General features: G+C 29.7%; 3 protein-coding genes across 3 annotated transcripts; 1 reads left to right on the top strand and 2 right to left on the bottom strand.

The window, feature by feature from the left end:
* Positions 1-1808: 1808 nt before the first annotated feature.
* On the top strand, positions 1809-6411 carry LOC107496975 (uncharacterized). Its single transcript, XM_021127370.2, has 5 exons — positions 1809-2118; positions 4983-5073; positions 5205-5580; positions 5681-5911; positions 6011-6411. Coding segments are annotated over exons 2-5 (690 nt in total). The 5' UTR covers positions 1809-2118; positions 4983-4992; the 3' UTR covers positions 6013-6411.
* A 1304-nt stretch (positions 6412-7715) lies between these two features.
* Positions 7716-8602, bottom strand: LOC107496976 (non-classical arabinogalactan protein 30). The gene has a single exon (XM_016118311.3). The coding sequence runs from the start codon at positions 8587-8589 to the stop codon at positions 8068-8070; it is 522 nt and encodes a 173-aa protein (XP_015973797.1). The 5' UTR covers positions 8590-8602; the 3' UTR covers positions 7716-8067.
* Positions 8603-13002: 4400 nt separating this feature from the next.
* On the bottom strand, positions 13003-16447 carry LOC107496969 (probable inactive receptor-like protein kinase At3g56050). The gene is made up of 9 exons (XM_016118304.3): positions 15924-16447; positions 15668-15806; positions 15388-15459; positions 15170-15313; positions 14940-15080; positions 14497-14861; positions 14198-14388; positions 13977-14109; positions 13003-13872 (listed from the first exon to the last, which is right to left on the bottom strand). The coding sequence occupies exons 1-9, from the start codon at positions 16039-16041 to the stop codon at positions 13268-13270; spliced, it is 1908 nt and encodes a 635-aa protein (XP_015973790.1). The 5' UTR covers positions 16042-16447; the 3' UTR covers positions 13003-13267.
* Positions 16448-23376: the final 6929 nt, after the last annotated feature.

Raw genomic sequence — 23376 nt, 5'->3', positions numbered from 1 at the left:
AGCATAATAAAATATTTTTACTAACAGTACCGATAATAATATTAACATTTACGTAGACAATATTAATAAACGCCTCACATTTTGATTTACAGTAACCATAATAATATCAATATTTATGTAAATAACATTAATCAGAATAACAATACAAATAAACATAATAAAATATTTTTACTAACAATATTCCTAATAATATCAATTGCTATATTAGTATGAATTTTAATAACAATAATAATAACAATAATAGTAACTAACCTCTTCGTCGATATATCCTGCCACGTGAGCAACGCCATTTAGTCGGTACAAGCGATCCTCACCCTCCATTGGCTCCACCACCCACTCCTCCTTCAAACCTCCAAAGTTTTCCCAAATCCTCTCAACACAAGAAGACCTTCCTTTTTTTTGTGCTGATGTAAATGATCCGTCCCAACCTTCAGCGGATTACTTATATAGCTCCACACACATAAATCGTGCGAGGTTACAGGGTTTTATTTTTATTGCGCTGTCCACATAAACCGCGGTGGGTTACCGGGTTTTATGTGTAATCCATGTTCTTCATAAACCGTGGTGACTTACCACGGTTTATTCCTGCCACGCCTCCTTCGTAAAACGCTGGGACCTCCCACGGTTTACATTCAATAATGTTTCCTCCTAAACCGCTGGGACCTGCCACAGTTTATACACGTTTCGGAAACCGTGGTGGGTTGCCACGGATTACATAGAATAGGGTTTTTGCACATGCACGTAACAACAATCCGTTTTGCACATTTAGGTAAAAGATTCTGCCATTTTATTTAAATAAGTAAATTGTTCTTAATAGAACTATGAAAAAATCAAAATAAAACAAAAAATAATTGAAAAAAAATAAAAATAAAACAAAATTTATCTGTTCAACTTAAAATAAAATATATTCGATATTAATATTTTTAATACATAAATAAATACATTAATATTAAGTCGATATTTTAAATACAATATTTATAGTCCAAAAAAATTAAAATGATAATCTAAATAAAGAATTCAGTAAGAATAATTCTCTTAACGAGATATTTAATTTCCACAAATTGAAAATAAAAATGAGTGGATAATCATACAGAAATGAATTAACATTGAGACTGATAATGTGATATTTGAATGAATGTAATTCGAGAAAAAATAAATAAATAATACTGTTAAACTATGATATAAAGAGAAGAAAAAGAATTAATAATATGATAACATTTGTGATTATACGAGAGGATGCAAGTAATTATATAGATTTCTAAGGATAAAATAATATAACTAAGTTTGTTTTAAAATTCAAATGAAACAACGTATTATGTATTCCAACTATACTATCATTTATCACTGAATTTTGAGTAAGAGTCTTGAAAGTCAATAAAATATTTATATGATGTATATAATAAATTATATCTTGTCATAAAATTCCTTATCCCAAAAGTTTAAGTTAATTTTAAAGTTTATCGAGAGTTGAATTTCGGACTTTTCGAATTTAGAGTTCGAATATCGTCATGATACCACTCATTCCAAAAACTTCAATTGATAAATAAATGTAGCATTAATGATTATATCTCTAATAATGAATTAAACATCTCTAAACTTCTATTATACATATTGTCCAAATATTCCATTAATTCCTTATATTTTTTCTTTGAATAAATATAATCTTATTTTTTAAACAGAAGATAATTAATAATTTAGAAATAATTTCTGAAAAGGATTAAATAATTGATGAGAAACGGGCTGTTCAAATCATTTTATTAGCAAATTACCTAATCAGCGAATAATTTGATAAAGACCTGAGACGAATGTAAAATCTATTAGTTTCACCCTACTCCTTCACCTAATCAGCGCCTCCAAAACCCTAAGCCAACAAACCTTGCTAAACCTAGCACAAGAGCTCCAACCGTCTTCATTTCCAGAGCGTCGCCACTATTGCCGCCTGACCGCCAGCATTTGCCGTCGTTGCCCGTCGAAGGTGTCGTCGGCCGTTGTTTCGTGGATCCTCTCCCCCTCTTCGTCGCTTGGTCTTCCTGGATTCGTTGGCGTCGCAGCTTCCGTCATCATCGGCAACGCAGTCTTCGTGGTCATCACTCCGAGCTCACTCCTCCATCACCAAAAGTAAGTCTTGATTAGCTTTCCTTCACCTTGTTACTGCATTTCTTTCCTTAGCTTTCTCTTTCACTGTTGCTGCTTCTGCTTAAGTTATGATTATTTATCTGACAAAACAAAAAGTTTATGTTGACCAACTTTTCTTTTTTGTTCTTTTCTTTAAATGTTGAACACTTTTTTCTTTCCATCTAATAACATGATTCCTCAAAATTGCTTATTGCTTTATGTTTCTGCTTCTGCATCTCCTCACTGTTTGGAATTTGGAATATTGGATCTGGGGTACTACTTGTTGGTGAAAATTAATTTTTTTTTGTTTGGGTTCTGTTTTTCCTATCTTCTAATGAATTCCTCATCCTTTTGTAATTAGAAAGTTTGTGTACAGTGTGAATTCATCATCTCCCTCACTGGTTAACATCCCAAATAATTACTTTTTGAGAAAATTTTGTGTTTCTTTTCCTTCTTATTTCCCTCAAACATAATGTTCTTCGTTCCAGATATTTTTCTTATTAGCTTAACACTAAAAACATTGTTGTTTATTAGCATGCATTTATTCACTTATGTTTGGTGTGCTTATTCATCATTGTGATTAACTCCCAATTTTTTTTTCCAATAGAGGGAAAAAAAGGTAATAACTTTGAATTTACCTTCTCGGAAGCTATATTTTTGTTTTACTGGGTATAATATATAATACAAAATCTGAAGATATACATAAAAGGTGTATGATAAGATGATAACCCACCAAATTGTTTCATTTAATTCCTAATGGATCTATCTACACGTTCTATCAAATACCCTTAATTATGAGTGAACTGTTTTCTCTACAGATTACTGATATTTATATATATGGACATAGTCCTCCAAAAAAGTGTTCTGCTGAATCATTCATTGGTCCCTGTCCTTCCCTAGCCACGAGTCTTTCTTCATATTTGTTTATCCACCTTAGCTTCGTGTTGGAATTGAGACCCATATTGTCTTTGATGCTAATCTGCTCCATCAATTCCAAATTTTAATGATACCAATGCATGGCATGTGTTTGATTAATTAATAGTCACTAAACTTAACACTCATCACTAAACCAAAGTTATTGTAACTATCAGTAAAAATGTAGCTTCACTTTCTTATAATTTTTCAAAATTGCATATAGCATAGAGAACAACATATTTATTAAGTTGATCAAATTTAAGAGTCTCAAATAAAATTACTAATTTTCAATCCTTCTAGCTACTAGTTCCCAAGGTAACTAACCCCATATGCTTAGTTTTTGTTCCACTCCACATGTTCTCTTCTAGGTAGATTTTTTTTAATAAAATAGAATAATTAATATAGTAAATCTTATGATAAGTGTCATGCAAGAATTGTGTTGTCCACCTTGTGCCACTTCTTTGGAGGAACACAGTAGACCCACCTATGTGTATATATTTCATCAAACCCTATGCTCTCAGGAGGGAAGAGGGCACAGCCCCTGATGGGGACCTTGTGTTTAGAGTTGTACTATTGGCCAATCACCCTTTGAAAGCAAAAGCTCACTAACAAAACAAATAAATAATAATATAAATAGTATAATAATTTTGTTCTTTTTCTTTGTTAGTTTTGAATTCAGATCATCAACAAAGGATAAGGTATTAGTAGAGAACATGCTTCAGCACTTAGGCTTCTGACAATGATTCTTCTTTTTGTGTTTATACTAATGATGCCACTAAGGGGCTTATGCAATGAGACCATGTGGGGAAATTAATATTTTAATTTCACTTTAATTAAAGTTACAAGTTAATAATGTTTCTTTTGGGGGTTATCATTAATGTCACAACCCATTGGGAAATTGGATTAAGCGTAGCAATAATACGCAATATATAATTGTGATTTGGGAATAACTAAATTGCAATACCATGTGATCTCACTCCTGTATATAGTGGTTTCAGTGTTGTAGTGTATATGATAACAACAAAATTATTAAAAGTGATCTTAACATGTAATATACATAATTAAGCATTCTTTTATTTATTTAATTCTAAAAGGCAATTAGTATTTAATTATATTATGCTTTTTATTTGATCCATGTCTCGCCTGCATGGTTATATCTTGGTGAGCATATTTATTGTCATGTGTCATATATTGATGTCAAAAAGTCAAATATGTTTATTGTACAATGGCCATTAATATTCCTTTGTCTTCAAACTGTTTTTCTTTTTTTTCTTTCTTTCCATTTATTCAAAAAAACTTAATGTATCTTCTCTATTTTTTTATAACTCAATTAACATTAATATTTTTTTAATTTGATTACATTTTTATAGTATAGGCTGATAAATTAATTTGAGTTTATATTAAATTTGAAAAATTGAATGGGGTTTATATATTTAAAGCCTCCATCAAAAAGCTGAAAGTGATCAATTGAAGATCTTTCAGTTCGCACGGAAGCGGAAAGGGATAGGGTTTATCCCATCGAAACCTTTGAAGGATTAAGACAAATTTTGTTTATTGTTATTCTTTTCCCATCTTGTTTCGCCCAATTTTTTTGTTTAATCCATTATCAATGTTACGAAACAAATAAAAAGATGCTTCAAACACACCGCATCCCGACTTAGAACCAAACAATTCTCTGTGTTTGTCTGTTTTCTATCTTTTAGATGTTCAATTTTTTGTATTTGATTGTAAGAAAATATCTTAGAATAAAATATATTTTAAAAAAGATCTTCAATCAAATAATGGTACCCAATCATACGTTGCGGATTTAAAATAAAATATCTTATCCTCTGTATTTTTTGAATAATTATTTTTGTCATTGAATTCTGTTGCTGAAGGTTTGAGTTTTTGTGTACTATTGAGTTTTACATTGTTCTTCTGTTAATTGTCTAATGACCTTATGTTGTGTAAAGGATTAATCAAATGCCTGGGAGACCTTGGTACACCATTAGTAGTGCAGCTAGAACTGATGCTGCCCCTGATTATCAAACTCAAGCTAGTTTGGTGAGTTAAGTAATGCTGGTTTGAGCTTGAAATGTTGATTTGCCTTTTAGTATAGATTTTTAGTCTTCATCATTTGTGGGAATACTGAATATGGTTGGTTGATTTCCTAACTAATTTGATTTTAACTCAAGGATGGAACGACGGATACGGGAGCTAATACTTCAAGTGCACAGCCACGTGCTAGAGCGCCCCCACTTCTGCATTCTTACAATAGTGCTCGACAATCTCGTGTTAATGCTGTACCATTTCAACCACCGCGCAATGAAAGACGGCTGGCTCCGTCAAGTGACATGGGTGACACTCGAACTCCAGCAACACGCACAGAGCATAGGGATCGTGATGAAGTTGTCGATGTCTATTCGGAAGATGAAGATTATGACCCAGAGACGGATGAGGTTGAGTCGTTCGATGACCATGTCGACGATTTGTTTGCCGCACAAGAAGCTGAACATCAGGGCAATGCTAACAGCCGCAAAGACATCGATTTTTGGGAAGTTGATGTCATCGGTATCATTTTTTGCCCGTATCTTAGAAACTATAATTAATCTTTTCCTTGAATCTATTTCTCTGGGTAACTCTAATGTTGTACGCTTTTTTCCTTCCTTAGAAAACAGCATGACACAACAGAAGGAGATTGCAGAGCTTGGGGCACAGTTAGCAGAACTAAAAGCAGAGGTAGCAGAGATGAAGGCAGAGAGACAGATAATGGAGAGTTTGTTAACAGAGATGAAGGCAAAGAGACAGATAATGGAGAGATTGTTAAGATACCTAATCCAGCAACAAGGAGATAATTTGCCACCTGACGTAGTTGCAGATCTAGATTCTTTGGGAAGTGGATGTAATTTCTTCCCCGTATCCTAGAAACTATAATTAATATTTTCTTTGAATTCTAATTCTCTGGGTAACTCTAATGTTGTATGTTTTTTTCTTTCCTTAGAAAACGGCATGACACAACAGAAGGAGTATAAGAAGAAGATTGCAGAACTTAAGGCAGAAGTTGCAGAACTAAAAACCAAGGTAGCAGAGGAGAAGGCAAAGAGACAGACAATAGAGAGTTTGTTAAGATACCTATTCCGGCAACAAGAAGATAGTTCCACCTGACGTAGCTGCGGATCTAGATTCTTTGGGAAGTATACCGACCTTATCCCGTGCAAGATCATCTTCTGGCACTAATGTTGAGTCAACAGAAATATATACACTTGAATCTGATCACTTTTTAATTGTTCACTGTTTAATTACTTTTCCATTATTTATTTCTAGTTTGTCATTGATGCACTTAGGACAAATTACTATTATATATATTGATTTTTGCGTATATATTTTCAGTTTATTGGTTTAGTTTGAATGGTTCTTTATTTTATTAAATTAAAGCAACACACTTAGTGGAACAACGTAAAAGGATTTAAAGAATTGATCATATATTAAAAAAATCAGTTTAAAAAAAACCGTAATGCGTCATTTGGCGGCGGTTACGAATCTGCCGCTATAATAGAAACAATGTGTTTTGGTAGTTGAGATTTTGCGTCGGTTATTAACCGCCGTAATATACAAGTAGGCTTGGTTACGTTTTTGGTAGCATTTAGAACCGCTGCCAAACCAATGTGCGGCAAAATATCAACTAGCAGCGATTATTCCAGCTGTTATTATAAACCGTCGTTAAAGGTTTTGTCGCTCCCTATCTTGGAGCGGACTGGCAACCACTGCTATCCATTCTGCGACGGTTAAAAACCGTTGCTATCCGCTTCCATATTTAACCGCCGCTATTCGGTTCTATAATCGCTACTATCTACCGGATGTGGTGTAATGTGTGTTTTTGTATACTAAAAAAAAATCCGACTAAAGCAATCCGTCTCCTACGGATTGTTAGCCTCCAGAACTTTACGAAATACCACAACATCCAATAATGAAGCATTACACCAAAACTAACCTAATATCAAAAAATGAGCCAATTAGTTATTGTTGGGAGTGAAAAAATTTTTTTCAACAGTATTTGTTTATTGTGTTTACTATTTTTAAATAAGTTATCATACTTTTTAACAAAAAAATAGAGAGAAAATTAAAGGAAATGATAAACATGTATTGAAGTCGTTTTTACCTAATACAAGAATTACAATATTTATAGGGATATTACCAATTAACCTCATAAATATTCATTTATTAACTACTAACTCTCAACTACTTATCATTACTTTAATACTTCTTAACAAATCTTTAACAGCTAACTTATAAGAAATTTTTTATATTTGTTATTGTATTATATAAAAAAAATGAGTTTTAGTAGCTATAATAATTATACAAATATTGTTAATATTAAAGTCACACTTTTTTTATATTTTAATAATATTTTTTAATACATTTTTAAAAAAAATTACTAAATAATAAAAAACATTACTTTAATTTTTACAACCGTTTTTAAAACATCATAGTTATTAACATAATTACATAAACATAATACAAATGAACTTATAAAAATATAAAACTATTCGTTAAAACACTAATATCAGGAATAATTATAATTTTGGACAATAATATGCAATCATCTTACAATAATGAAAATCAACTAATAATTTGTGAATAATTCTAAGAACAAAAATAAATAAATATTACAATATTGCCTTGTATGGAAAAACATGTAACAGAAATTCAGGAAACGGTTATTAAATGGACATAGAAAAATCAACACAAGCTTATTAAAGCAAGAAATGAAGAGAAAGCTCAAGATCAACTGAATCTAAATGCTTGAGAAGCATCAACCGGGACGACTAGTAGCATTCAAGCAAGAGAAATTTTAGGTAGCAACAATTTTTTCTTATTTTTGCCTTATATTTCACCAAACACTAATTTAAAATGAAGATTCACGTACAGTTATTTTCATGTAAAATTGATAATTAAAAATCATTAGATAATTTAATGTGTCTAACTGAATTATCATCTAATAATTTTTTACTATCAATTTCACGTGAAAGACAACTGCATTAGTTTGATTCGTTTTTTTTAGTGTTGGCTTGTAACATTTCCCTGCGAGCAATGAGAGGGACGAAAGGCCAAAGGACCAGCAGCATAGACAACAGCCTCATAGTTACTTCCGGCGCCGCCGCGCAAGAGCTTGTTCTCGTAGCGAAGCGGGGCGCCAGTGAGGCCATAGTTCACATTGGAGAGTAGGCCACAGGTCTCAAGAGGAGACCACACAAGCTTAACATAACAAGAGTGAAGTGGATGATCTAGTATATAGTTTTTCATCTTGAACCCTTCAAGTTGTGCATACATGTAACCATTCTTGTCTGTGTCAAAGACCTTGTAATAGAAAACTTGAGCCTTGTAGTTCTTGCATGTGACGCTTACTTTTGCCGAAGCTACTGGCTTGGCTTCACTTAGTGACCAGGTTCCAATGTGATCACAGCTTTGGCAATATACCATAGCTTCAACCACTACATCTTTGGCTTCTATGTTGGGAGTGATTGCAAGAATTAGAAACAGGGTAGAAAGTAGAAGGAAGCTTCTAATCATGTAAGCCATTGATTGGGATAAAGGGATTGGCAATTGAAGAAGCATTGGATAGATGGGTATATATAGAGTTGTTATAAGGATTAAGGAGACGGAGTTGATCAAACTCCTCATTCCTCAACGTGCTTTCCACCATGCTACCAACAATTTTGGCTCTGATGATCTCTCTACGTGAATCCCATCTTCTAATGTGAGTTGGCATCTTGAAATTTGAGGGGTGAATACCCACATCCTTCCCCTAACAACTTTTTCGAATAAGTAGGACGTCCCAATTGAAGAGGTGGAGCAAGAAATTGAGGAGGATGGAGAGGTGGTTTCACCGATTCAGAGCACTAATAGCGAGAGTAAGCAACTGAGAATGAGAACGAAAACGCTTATTTAGATTTTGGAATCTAACTTGAGAATAGGCAACACTTTTTATAAGTTTTTTCAAAAAATTTAAACGTATTTAATAACATTTGAGTATAAATGTTACTTAATAATTAATTTTAAGATTATTATTAATATTTTAATAAATATTACAAGTTAAATGTTACTAAAAGTCTAAAATATAGTAGTGCAACAAACAAACAAAAAACACCATTAGCGGCCTTTATTCTTTTAACTCCGTGAAATCGAGTGCTTATGTGGTATGTTAATCACTTGATCTCTATTCATTAAGTATTAAATCTTGCTAGGAATTAATGGAATATTTGGACAATGTGTACAATAAACTATTTATTTGGCTTAATATGAGTTAAAAAATAAACAAGATAAAATACTACTAATTTTTCAAACACAATACACCCATACTATCCAGAATAACCATCCGAATAACATGGATAATAAACATCTGATATCCTACTGAATCGAACATTCCTAAACCCCATTGTATACATTGTACAGATACTTCATTGACTCCATATACTTCCTCTTAAGTATTTGCTAGAATTAACATATTTTTTTTAGGAAAAGTATAAGTAGACAATGAAAATATTAAATAATGTGAATACGAATGTTCATTTCACTAGGTGTATAGATGGTTATTTTAATATTAAGATTTAGGTGAGTAATTTAGAGGTGTAGTGTGTTTTTATTTGATTGGTGATTGTTCATATTGTTCAAAAAAATCATTGTTTACCTAGTACTCGTAATTGTCCGAAACTGTTGAAGATATTTTTTCTATTTTTTGTCATTTTTTATATACATTGGCTAAATTTATTATGTAAAATATTAATAATTTTTAAACTTTTTCCCTTATAAAAGATATACATATTAATAATAATAAAAATGATATTACTAATGGTTGTTATCAATCTTATTTATTTATTATTAATTATTTTAAAATGTAGATATTTAAATATTTGATATTATATCTACATAGTTAGTTGACATAAACATTCTATCTATTTTAGATAAAATATTATGTTAATTTTTTCATTATCTATTATAAAAAAATTTAATTTTAATACACGATCAGTATAAAACAATTTTATGTGTGCATCTAATTTTGTAATGCCACATCATTAAAAATATCTCTTTCACTTTTACACTATCAGTGCATCAAAATTCAACTCATCATAAAATAGAATATGCACTTCTCCTAATAATAATAATAATAATGAGTTTATGTGAATTATGATGGTTAATTTAAATTGAGTATACCTAAAATTTAACATAATGCAAGTAATATAATAGCTTAACAATTTTTCTAAACAACAATAAAAAATTAAAAAATATATCATCAATTCAATTTTTATAAGTAAAATTTTTTTTGTCAATTTTAGTTGGCCTCTAATAAAAAATAAGTAGTTTAATATTAGTATTTTTTTTCCATAATACTATTACGGGAATATAAATCTTTTGAAATTATATTGCCTTTATCTTCACATTATAGATTATGACAGAAAAGATTTATAGGATCAAACTATTTTACAAAAAAGTTGTAGAGAAAAAAGAGTCTTCGTCGATTAAGAAGACCAAAGTTTTCATAAATAAAAAATCAATTAATAAGTTTTTTAGTTATTATTTTTATGTGAAAATTTTTTATTTTTTTATTAATAATTAATTTTAATATTCATAAATATTTGAAAAAAAAGAAGTGAAAATATAAATTAAAAAGATAAGTAGTGAAAATTTAAAACTAAATAAAAAACTAAAAAAGTATGTATATAATAAAAAATTAATAATATTTTTTATGTAAATAATATTATAAAATTATTTTTTAATATATTTAATTATAAATTCAATATATTTTTTATAATTTTATAAATTTATTTGAATTATATTATTTTATTTTATTTTATTTTATTAGAAAAAAAAGTGGTGAGAGATAGAGAACGAGAGAGAAAAGAGAGAGAAAGATAAAGAAGAAAGAGAAAAATTTGTTAATTTTAGAAGAAAAAATTTTATTTAATTGTAATGAAAAAATATTTTGTGAAATATTTTGATTTGTCAAATTAGTAATATAAAATATAATATTTATAAGTTATATATAGAGTGAAAAAGGCACAGAAAAATAGAAAAAGGAAGAGAGGTAGATAAGAAGATATAGGAAACAAGAGAGTTTATTCATTTTAAAAGAAAAGATTTATCTCAATTTTAATGAGAGAATGTCATGTGACATATTTTAATTGTTAAATTAGTAATATAATAATATAATTATATTTTAATTTTAATTACAATTAGAAAATATTAGATTGCATATTTTGATTTTTAATTTTATAATTAATCATTGATAATGATATATAAAAGAGATATAATTGGTGAAAAAATGAGAGAAATAGAAAAAGAAAAAGAAGAGAAGAGATAACTCTTCAATTGAAATAATTTTGGAGGAACTCATTTTATCATGTAGACATGTTTCATTACTTCACAGAAAAAACATTGTGAGGAGTTAACCAATTTTACAGAAGTAAGATTAAGGATCGAACAAAATTTTTTTTTTTTGTTGAAAGCTTTGTTATTTTTTAGATCCACAATTAAGGGTGTACATGAGTCGGGTGAACTCGAGTTCGTTTTGATTTGGACTCCAATCTTAAATAATGACTGAGTTTATTTTTGAGATATTTACTCGACCCTAAACCATGTGAAATTATACTATTTTCGGTTCATACTAAAATCGGGTCTAGACCAGTGAAATTTGAGTCTTGATAAATTTTTTGTCAAAAAAATTATGTTGCATTTATTTATAAAGAAGAAAAAAATATACTTGTTACCGAGAAGTTGATATCTATATTTGAACTTGAATTTGTTCACAAATTTTAATTTCATGCTTCTTTGATCTATTTTCTAATTCAACAAGTATGATTAAAAACAACACAATAAACTTATAATTAATTTAAAATATTTTTTAATTTCCTTGGAGTACACATAAAGTCGGGTGAAATTGGATTTATCTTAATCTGATTTCGACCCTTAATAATGACTGAATTTATAAAATTATACCAAATTAATCTTTAAAATATTTGAATCCTAACGAAATCTTTGGGTCAAGCCAAGTCATGTACACCCCTATCCACAACAAATATCTAACCAGCTAATTGGGGGATACTATAAAAAATAAAAAAATACTATAAATTTTTAATAGCATATCAAAATAATTCTATAATAATGTCAGTCCAATAATTCACCATTCTTCTTTCTAAAATGAGCAGTGGTAAATGTGGTATATAGTTTCAATTATCTTTAAAAAATATGGCATAATTTTATTTTATTTTTTTACAAAATTAGTCGACAACTGTGATAGATAGGTTTCTAGTAATTTTAACATAAATCATGAGTAGTAATTTACCCCATATTCGTAGAAAAAATTCTTGACATCAAGTATATCTTCTTTTAAAGATACCTAACAATGTCTGCTTAGTCCTAAATTTTGTTCCTACTGGTCCAATGGGTAAATTTAAAGCAAATGATGTCTACCAAGAACGTGTCCAATTTCTATGCATACAGCAGGTCGATTGAATGTAATAACATTGGGTACTTTTAGCATTGTTTTTAACAAATAGAAATTCAGAATGTGTTACACACATCACTTCTTTAGATCAATGAACGTGAGAAGAACTACGATAAATTGATCATGGTCTTATGAAGAAAAATATCTTGAATGGACTTGAAAAGAGCTGAAAATATCTTGGTTCATAATTCAACTGACTTGAAATAAACTCATATACAGTAACGGCCTATAAGACACCAACACACAGATACAGAACATAATACGATATGAAATATGTAAATATATAAATTTTAAAATTTTATAAAATACAAAGATATAACACATATATATATAATATAAAATATTTTTTAAATAAATTATAATAATATTTTAATATTAATATTTTTGTTTTAATAAATATTAATATATATTATTTCTAAACTCATCTAAAAATATAAAAATATATATTAAGAATAAAATTGGACACACTGACATGTAATGGTACTTAGATATATCTAAATATGTCTGAAAATTATTTTTTAATTAAAACACAGTTGAATACAACAAACATGCCTGTCGGACGAGCGTCGATAAATATCGTGACGGCTACAGCAAGTGTCCATGTTTCGTAGGTAATAGCTAATTTCTTACACTTTAACAAAATTTACCACCTTTTGATCTCCATTATATACATGTGATTTGCAACATTCCTAATAGATACTTTGAAGTATCAATTTACAAGTGATAGCTATGATTACTCTTGTGAGTTAACTGATTTCATATTGCATCTGCATTAGAAATCTCAAGTTCAGCCCACCAAAGTGGTGAAAGCCTTGGAACTGCAGCTTCAGGAGCTAGTTTTGTTATCTCTCTCAACCTCACACTCACTTGTTTCATTGTTGGCCTCTTCTCTGATTCAGAGTTGCAACAACATTTTATCAATGCAGCAACTTGTTCTAGCTGATCATCTTGGTAACATGCTAGTGTTGGATCCACCACTTCTTTGAGTGCTTCATCACCTTCAAGATACTGTGTTGCCCAATTCTCAATCAACCCATTAATACTATCCACTGAATAACAAGCCTTTCCTGTTACCATTTCTAATAGCATGGTACCAAAGCTATGAACATTGCTCTCAAGTGTTGCTGGTGCCATGTCAATGTGTCTTTTCCCCCAAGACTTTGTCTCAGCTGAAGCTGTTTCGTATGAGAAACTAAAGTCTGAGATTTTCGCAGCATTGTCCTCCGTTAGATGGATAACTGAAGAATTCAGGTTGGTAAGAGTCATAGAAGGTTCCAACTGGTGCAAATGTTGTAGGCAGTAAGCTGTCCCGGCCGCGATTCGAAGTCTTGTTTCCCAGTCCAAGTGCTCAGCTTCTCTTACTGGAGTTTCAAAGAACATATTGTATTAGAACTTGTATGACTTAAAGTTCTAGAATTTGATGCTTTTTCTTTAACAGAATAACTTCACAATGATAGGTACTCACTGTGTAAATGCTCAAATAGTGTTCCATTCGGGGCGTATTCGAAAACCATCATTCTGGTGAAAGGCTCCTCTTCATCACAATAGCCAATCAGATTGACAAAATTCCTGTGGTTCACTTTGGATAACATGTCTATCTGTAACCAAAATTGCTTAAACAGTTAATAAAACAATTAAGATGTATTGCTTAAATTGTAAATCAAAGATGGAGTTTGGTAGTGGTACCTTGTTTCTAAACTGTGCTTCTAAATTCCTTGACCAATCCTTTGATGATGTTACCGAAACAGAAGCTACTGCTATTTCAACACCACTAGACAAAGTCCCTTTATACATTGTGCCAATGGGTGAAGTACCAATTACATTACTAAAATCTTCACATGCTGCTTCAATCTCTGTTCTCTTTAGCTTTGGCACACCTGAAAATGAAAAAACACTAAGCATGTCATGAATTAAGATATTAAGCTTAAGCTGATAGGAGGAGGCAACATGAATGGTTATATCTTTAACAATAGTTAGTTATTTACCGGTTACGAATGCCTTCTGAAGCTGTCCACTTAGTCCTGTGGCCCAAGGTCTAACATTAGTCACCTTGTTGATCTTGCAGAGAAATATTCCAATGCATGTAATAAGAAGCAATGCAGCACCACCTATGACTCCAATCTCAACTGGAACTCGATGATTTTTCGAAGTGGAACTTCTAGATGTTACTTCAGACTTGGAAGGAGGAGGATTAGAAGCATTTTGTCTAGGGGAAGCTGGTGATGAAGCAGGGCTACTAAGTGGTTGATTATATACACGATTATAGCTATCTTTGCCGGCATGAAAGTGTTTCGATATAGGACTTTGCAGTAGACTCCTGATCCCAGTGTTTTGATCAACATTTACATCCCTTGAAACAAACCAAAACAAAGTGTTAAGACATTTACTAAGATAGAATGATCACTTTTCAATTGATCAAATAACATACCATGAGAAGGATCTTGTTGTACAAGCAGGCCTTTTAGCTGCATCAACTAGCTGCTTTTTATCTACTTGACTTTCCGAAAGCATCTTCAGTTCATCGATTTCGGGGGTGAAACTCACAAGAAACTCATTGTTGTCCAACAAACTGCAATACGAAGAAGTTAACAACATAGTGGTACAAGTTCAATATTGAAGATAGAGTACTTGTTCTAAGAGCATTATTATGATCCCTACAGGATTGACAGTGAGATATTACTCCCAAGACCAATAGGTATATGTCCACTCAAGTTGTTGTATCCCAAATCCAAAACCTCCAACTCTTTCAACTCTTCAATTTCTTTGGGGATGATGCCGGAGAGCGAGTTGTTCCTCAAAATACTGCATCATACTCAACAATTAGCAAGGAACTGCATAGATGATGCAAGAGAGTGAGTAACAAACAGTTTTCTTACATGGACTTTAGGTGAACAAGGTTGACTAACTCAGGTGCAAGAGTTCCTCCAAGGCAAAGATCTTTCAGATTCCTATGAAGAACATGATGAATTCAACATAGACATTAAGAATAGAGTAGAAAACAGAACTTGGATGTTTCATTTCATGAACCAAATGAAAAATGAAAAACATACACACTCACTAAAAGAGAATATTACATTCTCTTAATTCCTTATTTCTGTTTCAGGAAATAAATTATGAAGAACACAAAATAACAGAGAATACAGAATCAGCACTTACAAGGCCACTACTCTTCCATCTGAACACTCAACACCAAACCAATTACAAGGGTCAAAAACTGCTTCATCATCATACCAATTTGACAAAGCACCAAAAGGGTCACTCACTATTCTCTCCCTCAACTTCAAAAGAGCTTTACCTGCACATATTAAAAAAAAAAAGGAAAAAGTTTCACTTCTCAGCATTTTGTCAAAGGTACCTAAAGAAGAATTGAATATTTCAAAGGTTTCATCACAAGCTCAAAATATTTCACTACCTTCTTCATTCAAAGTGTAGCAGAAGCCCAAGTTTTGAAGTAACAAACACACCACCACCGCAAACCTCAAAACTCCATTAAAATCCATGAACCATCTTAGTTTCAAGCTCTTGCTCATAGTTCTTGTTTATCAATGTACAGAAGAGAACAGATTAAAAAAAATGAACGACCCAGATTGAGTTTTTCCTTAAAGAAACGAACTTTGATAAGAGCTTAATCTCAAGCTCTCAAGAACACAACCTTGGAACTTGTCGTGGTACTAAAGAAGTGAAACAAGCAACGTGGGGTGTTATGCTTAAACCACGTTCTGGCACTTGCAAAAGGAGCTTGGTGTTTGAGAGTATGGACCCCAAAAAATAGATGAGAACGCGTTTGTTTGTTCACAATAATTCAAGTTTGGTTTATACTTGCTTCACTCATTGATTCTGAGCTCATGAAATTGGATTTATGATCCAAGTCATTTCGTACAAATGGTGGTTGGTATTGTTTCTCAATTCTCACCATGTTTTAGTTATCTGCAAATCATAGAAAGAAAATGAAGAATATAAATATATTGTCACGTCAAACTACAAAAGTAAAATAAAAAAAGAAAAAGTACAGGGAGCCAATGGCTTAAACGTACAATATGTACAATGAAGGTTTTAGAAGTATTAGAGATATGACCATTAGTGTTACATTGTCCTGTCAGGTTACGCTTTTGGGATAAGTAGGTTCATGATATGGTATTAGAGTTCTAGATCCGAAAGGTCAAGAGTTTGTCATGTGAAGTTGATAGCTGAAAGCCGTTAGATGAAAATTTAGTCAAATCAGTCAAATTATCTAACGTGAAGTTGATAGTTTAGAATCGTTAGATGAAAATTTAGTCAAATCAGTTAAATCATCTAACGACTTTTAGTTATCAACTTCACATAAAATCGACTGCCCCTAAATTTTTACCAAATTAAAATCTAACCATTCTTAAATATCAACTTCACACACGTAAAGGTAACGAAGAATTTTCACCATATTGAAACATAGCTTACTTTTATCTAATTTAATTCTAAGCGTAAAATTTGATAACCAAGTGGATTTAGTTTTTTTTAAGGAGTTTAAAAGTATAAAACATGTGGAAATAGAAATTGAAAGAGCAAGACAAGTTCTCAAATTGATTAAAGTAGAGAGTGGAATAGTTACAAGCTTTAATAAAGTTCCTCAACTAGGCTGTATGAAAGGGAGATATATGATAGTTATCTCTTCAAAGACATTGATAAATTTAACCCACAATTTTAATTATAATTTCAAAGATTAAACTTATAACCAAGTTCATTTATAAGGAAAATTGTTGATAAAAATAAGTTTTTAAACATCATTTATATGTTTCTAATTGTTTGACAATGAACTTTTTCACTAATTCACTTCAAGAGAAAGAGACTATTTCTTTTAGTCTCAAGTTTTCATTAAATTATTGAAGAAAAGACAAATTTATCTATTACTTGATCATTTTAGTACTAATCTATGGACAACGAGTCAATAAATACTTTTTCTATTTTACATTAAATGTGTTTTTTTTTATTTTTATTGTAAATTAAGTATCATTTTTTTAATTTCAAGTGATTAATTAATTTTTATCTATTATGTCCTTTCTTCTGTTATATAAACAGAAGTTTAAAAGACTAAAGAATTAATAAAAAATAATATTAGAGATATTTTATTTTTCTTTTTTTATTGTTTATATTTTTAATAAAATTCTTTTAATACATGTATAAAATCAAAAAGAAATATTTAATATAAAATAGAGAGAATGCTAAATAGGTTGGATAAAGAATTGTTGTAAATTATTCTCTAATATACCAATAATTGATTGATTAGTGAAAGAAAAAGTATACGTTACCAAGAGAGAGTCTGCCAACTATTACCAACACGTGATAAATTAGGATTAAACCATGATTAACTTAGACGTGACTTTATTTAATAGATGGGTTTCATGTCTAGCCCAACTCAAGTTGGTAGATTTTGGCAGATAAAAAGTTGGTAACGTAGCACTACTGTTAGTGAAATCAATTAACCAAATAAAAAAAAGTTGTAGAAAGTGTAGAAACTTATGTTTGCAAGCAATAGTATTAAATAAAAGAGAAGGTTATTAATTTATTATTACAGCAGAGGTGCAGGGGTGACTGCTGACCAAGGGAAGAAGAAAGAAGATAGCAGCATATAATAAATGTTAGTAGTCCTTAGAGTTAAGGACATGATAAATTTTATATAAAGAATGGTTGGAATACACATGAGGCGATATGATATTCCATGAGATGATGGAAGTTTTGGATGCAATTGCAATAATGCCCCCGTGACTTGACTTTATTTGCTAAATTATAATCATTTCATGAATTCACAAATCATAACATAACATTGTGTCTCTGTCTGTCTCCCTCATGGACTTGGTAAAAGAAAGGACCCCATTTATCAATCAATTTCATGGCTTTGGCTTTGTGTTGAGACTTAAGACTTTTCCAGAAAAAAATTACACTCCAATAGTTTATACTAAAAAACTAAATAATTAAATTTGCATTAGATTTAATTTGATTTATGGTAATTATTAGGATATTCTATTTTTCTTATTTCACACTTTATCTTTTAGTCTACGAGACCAATCAATTATTACATATATAACTATTTGAATTTTTTACGCTTATTTAAATGAATATAAAATTTAAGTATTACTTTAAAAATTATTATAGAATATCTTAAATTTATTAGTACTAATTTGGATTGACTTTTTTAGTAAAAAAAATATTTTTTTAAATAAAATACTTTTATTTAATTTAAAATCAATTTAGATACGTCTTTAAAAAAATATTTTTATTTAAAAAATAAATTATTTATTTTTTCTAAAATTACCGATACCTTGTTTTTAGAAAAGCAAAAATAAAAGAAATTTTTAATACTTAAAATTCTTTTTTAAAAAGTTCTTATCAAATATAAAATAATTTTTATCTGTTAAAAAAAGATATTTTAAAAAAATAATAATCTAGTATTTGTGAGGTAAAGGAGTCGGCCGATGAGCTATCTGTAAACAGTGTTGTCTGTTAAAATGGTACTTGATTCCTTTGAAAGTTTCTGACTATAATCAAATAGAGTAGAGAGAGGCTTGCAATCTAGATAACCAAAATCTCTGAGAAGATCCATGGTGTACTCCGATATTTAAAAGGCCGACCTGCAACTGGTCTCTTCTTCTCCTCTATTTCTAATCTGCATCTCACTGGATTTGCCGATGCTGACTGGGCTACCTGTGCCGATACTCGTCGCTCCGTTTCCGATTATTGCTTCATGCTTGGGAACTCACTCATTAGCTGGAAGAGTAAAAAGCAAACCACAGTTTGCCAAGTCCTCTGCAGAAGCTGAATATAGGTCTCTTGCTGTTGCTGCTTGTGAAGCTAGTTGGTTATCTTTCTTAATGGATTTCATTGGCTTGCCGCTTCAAAAGTCTATCACTCTATTCTGTGACAACCAGTCAGCCATTCACATTGCCAATAATCCCATTTTTCATGAAAGAACTAAACACATTGAAGTGGACTGCCACATTGTTCGTAAAAAGCATTTGTCTGATCTCATTCATCTTATGCCAGTTCGTTCCAAGGATCAACTTGCTGATTTTCTTGCCAAAGTTCTGCCACCGGGTCCTTTTCTTACCAATGTTTCCAAGCTAGGATTGTTAGATTTACACAATTCTACCTTGCGGGAGGGTGTTACCTAGATTATTTCTTTATCAATAATAGGTTTACTATTGTAATTATTTTTTAGTGAGAGTACATAAAAAAAGTACATAGTATATAAGGTGTAATAACTCAACAAATATTTTTTAAGGGGGATTTTTCATTCTCTCCAACAATGAAAAGAACCTATCTCTCTCCCTCTCTTAATCCCTTCTGATTCATCAAACCATCAACATCACAGCTTGAACAGTTTAGGGCATGAGATTTTCTTCAAATACTTTTTTTTTTAAATCAATCTAAAGTGACCCTTAATCGGATCAAAATTAATATAACAAATCCTTTTAATTTAGTAACATATAAATTATGAGAGGTAAGTAGGAAACTGTGTCTCTATCTGCTCATGAAATATATAATATACCTACTTATTCTGAAATTCGTTTATATCATACTTGAATCTTCTTAGATTTCAAAGTGATATTTATTTACTCTCTATTAAAATGATATAAAAATAATAAAATAAAAGTTTGTTACTATTCAAAGTATTTTTTAGAAAAAGAGTTAAACCGAATCTCTATCTAATATTCTAATATGACCGTAGGGCAGATATAAGAAAAAAAAAATCTACTATCTCTAAATAATGTATGGCCATATAAAAGATGCTTGAATATCAAAAGAAATTTTATATTATCACTCAACGAGATGATGTGATGATGATTATATTTAATAATTTTGTTTTGATAATACATGACAAATCAGCTTTGTTATACCTCAAGTTCACACATTCGACAAATAAATATATCATGCATATTTTTCTCACAAAGAAACATATTCTAAGAACAAAATATTTAGTAATTTATCTTACAAATGTTTTTATACCGTGGAATTTCATATTTTATTACTAATATAACTATGCATACAGTTTATTCATTTACAAACCTAAAGAAGGAGCAAACTAAAATTAATTAGATAGTTTATTTTTAAAATGAAGTTGTGGGACCAAGGCTAATTTTTTTATATATAAATAATTTTAATGTGAAATATGAAAATATTTGATGATTTTAATGTTTTACACTGTTATAGTAATAATTTGTAAAAAAATAATATATATTTTTCTTATAAAAAGATAAAATATCGGTGATGTTTTACAAAAAAAAATATTTATTAAAATATGAAAGGAGAGGTTTTATAAAAATACAACAACCTATAACACATAATTTAGGCTATTTTTAAAAAATTCATTCTTAATAATCTAATATTAGAAAAAAAAAATCGTGAGACCAACCCACTTGTGGAGCACGTAGAAAACAATTACACTCCATTAAGATAAATCCAAAACAAAGAGACTCATCAAATGTCATATTCTTTTTTGCTGGCGAGCTTTGATGGAATTTTGGTTCAATCAATCTTTTCTGTTTACTTCTTATATAAAGACAATTACGTGCTACTTTTCTTTTGTGTTCATTCTAGGAAGTTTTCGCGTGGCAAAATCTTCCACTTTATAACTGGATGAAATTACTTGAAAACAAGCTATGTTAGTAAGATAATCAATTAAACTTTTATAGAATAATCGTTATTTTATATTGGAATCATTTAGAATTTTTTAAATTAATATATATAATAAAAATATTTTAGTCATTTTTTATAATAAAAGTATTGTAGTTATTTTTTATAAAAAAATAATATTAATTTAGACCAATTCAAAATTTGGTTTATCATTTTTTGATTAAATTAATTTATCAGATTTAATTTTAACAAAAATTAATACGATTTAATTGATTATGTGTGTTAAATTTTAATTATTAAAAAATATTTAAAAAAAACGTTTTATATATATTTATGTAAGTGACTCCTATTTTATACAATTGAAAGATACAAAGTTACTTTCATTACCTCTTTTTTTTCCCTTTAATTGAAAAGACCGGTAAAAATGAAAATGAAAAAGACAAATTTACCTTCCATTTAACCAATGTTGTAAATACTCTAATTCGAGTTAAATTAAGACAAATAAGTAGACTTTTCAGTGCTTACCGTTTAAAATTCAGAAAGAAATTATAGCTACAAGTACAACATAGTTTTCTATCTACTAACGTGGCACAGGATTCGGTGGTCCAGGAACTTTTGGACTATTTAGTGTTTCAAGTAAAAAACATGTTTTTAGAATTTTTTTATCAATTGCTACGTAATCTTAAAAATAACATATAAAAATGTACTTGTATTTATTAAATTTTAATAACATATAAAAATTTAATGACTTTTTAAATATTTTTTATATAATAGGAGTACATTTTTATATACTTTAAATACTTTATATAAAAATGTACTTATATTTATCATACAAAAATAAAGTGTTGTGCTAATATAATAACATTATAATATTTTAAATCAATTTTTTTTTAGGATTTTAGATTCAAAGCAGCACATGAAAAAGCTTTTTTATTTTATAAATTATTATTTTATCAATTATCTATTATATTTATTAACAATCAAATACAAAAATAACAACCAATTATATCCTCCATTCATCCTAGTAATCCCAATTGATTAAAAAATTAACTTTGATCTCGTTACGTTCGTCCATGGCTTTCAAATCGTGTTTCCTTGAAATTCAATTGATTGGTTTTTCAAAACAATCGATTGAATGATAACTCAATCGATTGGTTTACACTATATCACAAAACAATCGATTGAAAGTTGTAAGATAGAATGGTAAAAAGCTTATACCAATTGATTGTTTATACTTTCCAATCAAATGAATGCCTCAAAACAATCGATTGAATTCACGAAAACAACATGGATTTGCCAAATACAATCGATTGGAAAGTGATGACATTGAAGTTTTAGCCAAATTCAATCGATTGGTAATATAATCCAATCGATTGGAATGTGATGAAGTTGAATGTTTTGCCAATTTCAATCAATTGGTAATGGAAAAAAGATAGAACTGTATTTTTTAGGATTTTATGTACATAATTAGGCTATTTTTTTTAATATTGATCAAAGATGTGTGTTATACTATGTTATTTGGTTTCAGCTAAGTTTTACTCTACTATAATTTTTTTTTTTTTACTTTTCATAAGATACAAATCTAAAAAATTTTATAAATTAATTTAAAAGAAAATATCATTAACGTTTTATAAATTTTATGTACCATTACCAATCGATGAAATTGGCAAAACATTCAACTTCATCACCTTCCAATCGATTGAATTTGGCTAAAACTTCAATGTCATCACTTTCCAATCGATTGTATTTGGCAAATCCATGTTGTTTTCGTGAATTCAATCGATTGAGTAACAACAACAATCGATTGTTTTGAGGCATTCATTCGATTGGAAAATATAAACAATCGATTGGTATAAGCTTTTTACCATTCTACCTTACAACTTTCAATCGATTATTTTGTGATATAGTGTAAACCAATCGATTGAGTTATCATTCAATCGATTGTTTTGAAAAACCAATCGATTGAATTTCAAGGAAACATGATTTGGAAGCCATGGACGAACGTAACAAGATCAAAGTTAATTTTATAAACAATTTAAATTATTATGATGAATGGAGGATATAATTGGTTGTTATTTTTGTATTTGATTGTTAATAAATATAATAGATAATTGATAAAATAATAATTTATAAAATAAAAAACTATTTTTATAATTAAATAAAATATATGGGGTTGATTTGTAATTAAAATTAGTTCAAAAACTACGTAGCAATTAATAAAAAAAACTCTAAAAACATATTTTTCTACTTGGACCACTAAG

The sequence above is a fragment of the Arachis duranensis genome, chromosome 7, assembly GCF_000817695.3.
Source record: "Arachis duranensis cultivar V14167 chromosome 7, aradu.V14167.gnm2.J7QH, whole genome shotgun sequence".
NCBI lineage: Eukaryota > Viridiplantae > Streptophyta > Magnoliopsida > Fabales > Fabaceae > Arachis > Arachis duranensis.
Note: the sequence above shows the minus strand (reverse complement) of the source record. Positions and strands in the feature narration are given on the sequence as shown.

Bases quoted from the DNA above. Each gene is read 5' to 3' on its own strand.
- LOC107496975 (XM_021127370.2), top strand. From the start codon at position 4,993: ATGCCTGGGAGACCTTGGTACACCATTAGTAGTGCAGCTAGAACTGAT. The intron at 5,074-5,204 runs GTGAGTTAAGTA...TTTTAACTCAAG, and splicing joins ATCAAACTCAAGCTAGTTTG to GATGGAACGACGGATACGGG. The intron at 5,581-5,680 runs GTATCATTTTTT...TTCCTTCCTTAG, and splicing joins TTGGGAAGTTGATGTCATCG to AAAACAGCATGACACAACAG.
- LOC107496976 (XM_016118311.3), bottom strand. From the start codon at position 8,589: ATGGCTTACATGATTAGAAGCTTCCTTCTACTTTCTACCCTGTTTCTA.
- LOC107496969 (XM_016118304.3), bottom strand. From the start codon at position 16,041: ATGAGCAAGAGCTTGAAACTAAGATGGTTCATGGATTTTAATGGAGTT. The intron at 15,460-15,667 runs GTAAGTGCTGAT...TGTTCTTCATAG, and splicing joins GATGGAAGAGTAGTGGCCTT to GAATCTGAAAGATCTTTGCC. The intron at 15,314-15,387 runs GTAAGAAAACTG...AGTATGATGCAG, and splicing joins CTTGTTCACCTAAAGTCCAT to TATTTTGAGGAACAACTCGC.